This window comes from Eptatretus burgeri, chromosome 13 (genome assembly GCF_056783735.1).
Source record: "Eptatretus burgeri isolate ZD-2024b chromosome 13, Ebu_testis_v1, whole genome shotgun sequence".
NCBI classification, from domain to species: Eukaryota; Metazoa; Chordata; class Myxini; order Myxiniformes; family Myxinidae; genus Eptatretus; species Eptatretus burgeri.
The window spans coordinates 70,316,829-70,319,328 of NC_140973.1; the positions used below are offsets into that span (position 1 = coordinate 70,316,829).

Sequence of the window (2,500 nt, forward strand, 5' to 3'; positions counted from 1 at the left end):
TTCAAAGAGAGTGTGTGTGTCTGTGTCTGTGTCTGTGTCTGTGTCTGTGTCTGTGTATATATATATATATATATATATATATATATATATATATATATATATATATATATATATATATATATATATATATATATATATATATATATATATATATATTGTGACGTCCACGGGACTTGAACAGTCCCGCCAACGTAGAATGAGCCGAAACGATGGAGGCAGTTTATTTCTATAACCCAAAGATGGCGGTTTTAATCGCTCTACCGCAAACGGGACGAGGAAGGTGGCACGAGTCGCTTTTCACTGAGTTAATGATGTTTATTTCTCTAACCAGAAATAATAAGACTCGGCAAGAGGAGGGATCCGGGGCGATTCGACGGGATGGTGGTGTGGGTTCGGGCGTGGGGAAAACACAAACAATTCCAATGGATATACCAATCTCAAACCCTCTAAGGCGCCAGGTACACACACACACACACACACACACACACACACACACACACACACACACACACACACACACCGTAGCTGGTCCTGGTGGTCAGGCTGGCCCGTGGTGCGGACGCAACAGTCCCCGGATTGGCGTCGGACGAGCTGGCGCTGCGCTCGTCAGGGGCAGGACACCGTGGTGCCGTCAACCTCCTGGTCCTGGCCCAAGTCCGCTCACAGCCGCCAGGGAACCAGTTCTGGCGCCAAGTTGCGAGCAGGAGAGGGAGGCAGGTCCACCCGCCGTTCGACCCCGTACTCCGAGCAAGCAGAACCCCAGAGCCAACCAAGGTGAGGCACGAGGCACAGCAAGGCCACGAGACACGATCAAATCCAGGATCGAATCAGCCCAACAAACAGCACGCTCCCAGCACAACAGCCTCCACCAAAACGGTTTTTCTGTCCCGATCTTCTTCCTCTTCGCCTTTTCCCCGAACAGAGCCTTTTTTTATCCTCGAGTCCTCGTCACTTCCAATCAAGCCGTTTTATTGGCCCTGCGCCGTCGCCTTTCGCCAATCGTGATCACGGGGCGGAGCCATCCGCAGCACTGTCCTGTGACGTGACAGCAAGCCTCCAGGGAACACAAAAAGGGGTTTACGCAGACACACTTACCCGTTCCCGTATCCCTATCTAATTACGTGACAATTATCATTTCCCCCTTGAAGAAATGGACATTTACTAGACAACTTATCACCACTGAATTGCTACTTATTACATCGAGATCCTGGTACACTCGAACAGCATGGCATACCTAATTAAACATCCTAATTACCCTTTGAATGCATACCCCCCCTCAAACGTAACAATATATATATATATATATATATATATATATATATATATATATATATATATATATATATATATATATATATATATATATATATATATATATATATATATACAGATACATACATATTACATACAGTGTTGGGGGTAAAGCAACTTCGGCGTGTCATAATCCGTACACAACTTTTTGAGGTATCGTGCTGTATATTGTTTTCGGCCCCATCTCTCCATGGTGAGGAATCACTTTGGGAAAATGAAAAAAAAATTCTCGTATCTGGATACGGATCTTCGTTAAAATCAAATCAATCAAGAGTACGGAAGAAAATCTACAAAGTACCGTAGATCAGGTCAATAAGACCACTTCCCATTTTGCACTCCTGAGAGAGCCAATTTAAAGTGGACAATGTATGAGGTGGAACATGTTTTGGTAATTACAGTAACCTGGACTGCAGAAGCATAGGGCAAGTCGGCTCAGTTCCAGAATCTCCAGTGGAAGGTTGAGATCTGATGAGACTTCCACGAGCTCGTCCCGTTCCAGCATTTTGCAGAGAGTGAGTCCCGCAGACATCAGGACACGAGCGACGCCATCCCCTCTGTGAGACTCTGGCAGAGCTCTGCGGGAACCAATTCATCCCTCATCATTATGGATCACCTAAATGTTTAAATGTAAAGTGATAAACGGAAAGTTAAGTAAACATTTGAAAATTGAGAAAAGAAAAGGAAAACAGGAGTGTAAAGTTATCTGTGGAAGGCCTCTCATGTTATGCCCATATAGTCCCAGAACATTTGGTCAAAAATATGCCCACCCTGGAGATAAATAATCCTAAACTGAAAATTTCAGGAAAGTTTCATATCATCATGAGACAACACACCAAAGTTCCATTTTGTTATTAGCAGTCATAAATGAATAAAAACTATTTTGTGCTTTCACATGAAAATGTACAAATTTGAAAAATCCAATTTTCCCCATAAAACAAAAAGTATTTGACAAAGACATTTCGTACCATACAACAGCTATTTGTCATGTATCGACTCATACCACAAACACTCTAAATTGGATCACTCATGAGACTCACATGATTGTGGGATAAGTTGGTGAGGTTATTCCTTGGACATCATGGAGTGGCTAAGATTTCTTAGTTTCACCCAATTTACAAACTACATCACAGAACAAGTTCCTTGGAAAGGGAAGCAACAAGGTGCATCTTATCCAAGCACTTATACTACT

General features: G+C 42.9%; 1 protein-coding gene across 2 annotated transcripts in view; it reads right to left on the bottom strand.

Annotated features, from left to right (window-relative positions):
* Window positions 1–2,500, bottom strand: part of KNTC1 (kinetochore associated 1) — a 185,212-nt gene that overhangs the window by 92,919 nt on the left and 89,793 nt on the right. For both annotated transcript variants that reach the window (XM_085852909.1, XM_085852910.1), the window contains exon 35: window positions 1,714–1,886. In XM_085852909.1, coding sequence (XP_085709035.1) covers window positions 1,714–1,886 — 173 coding nt within the window. The remainder of the gene's footprint in view (window positions 1–1,713; window positions 1,887–2,500) is intronic.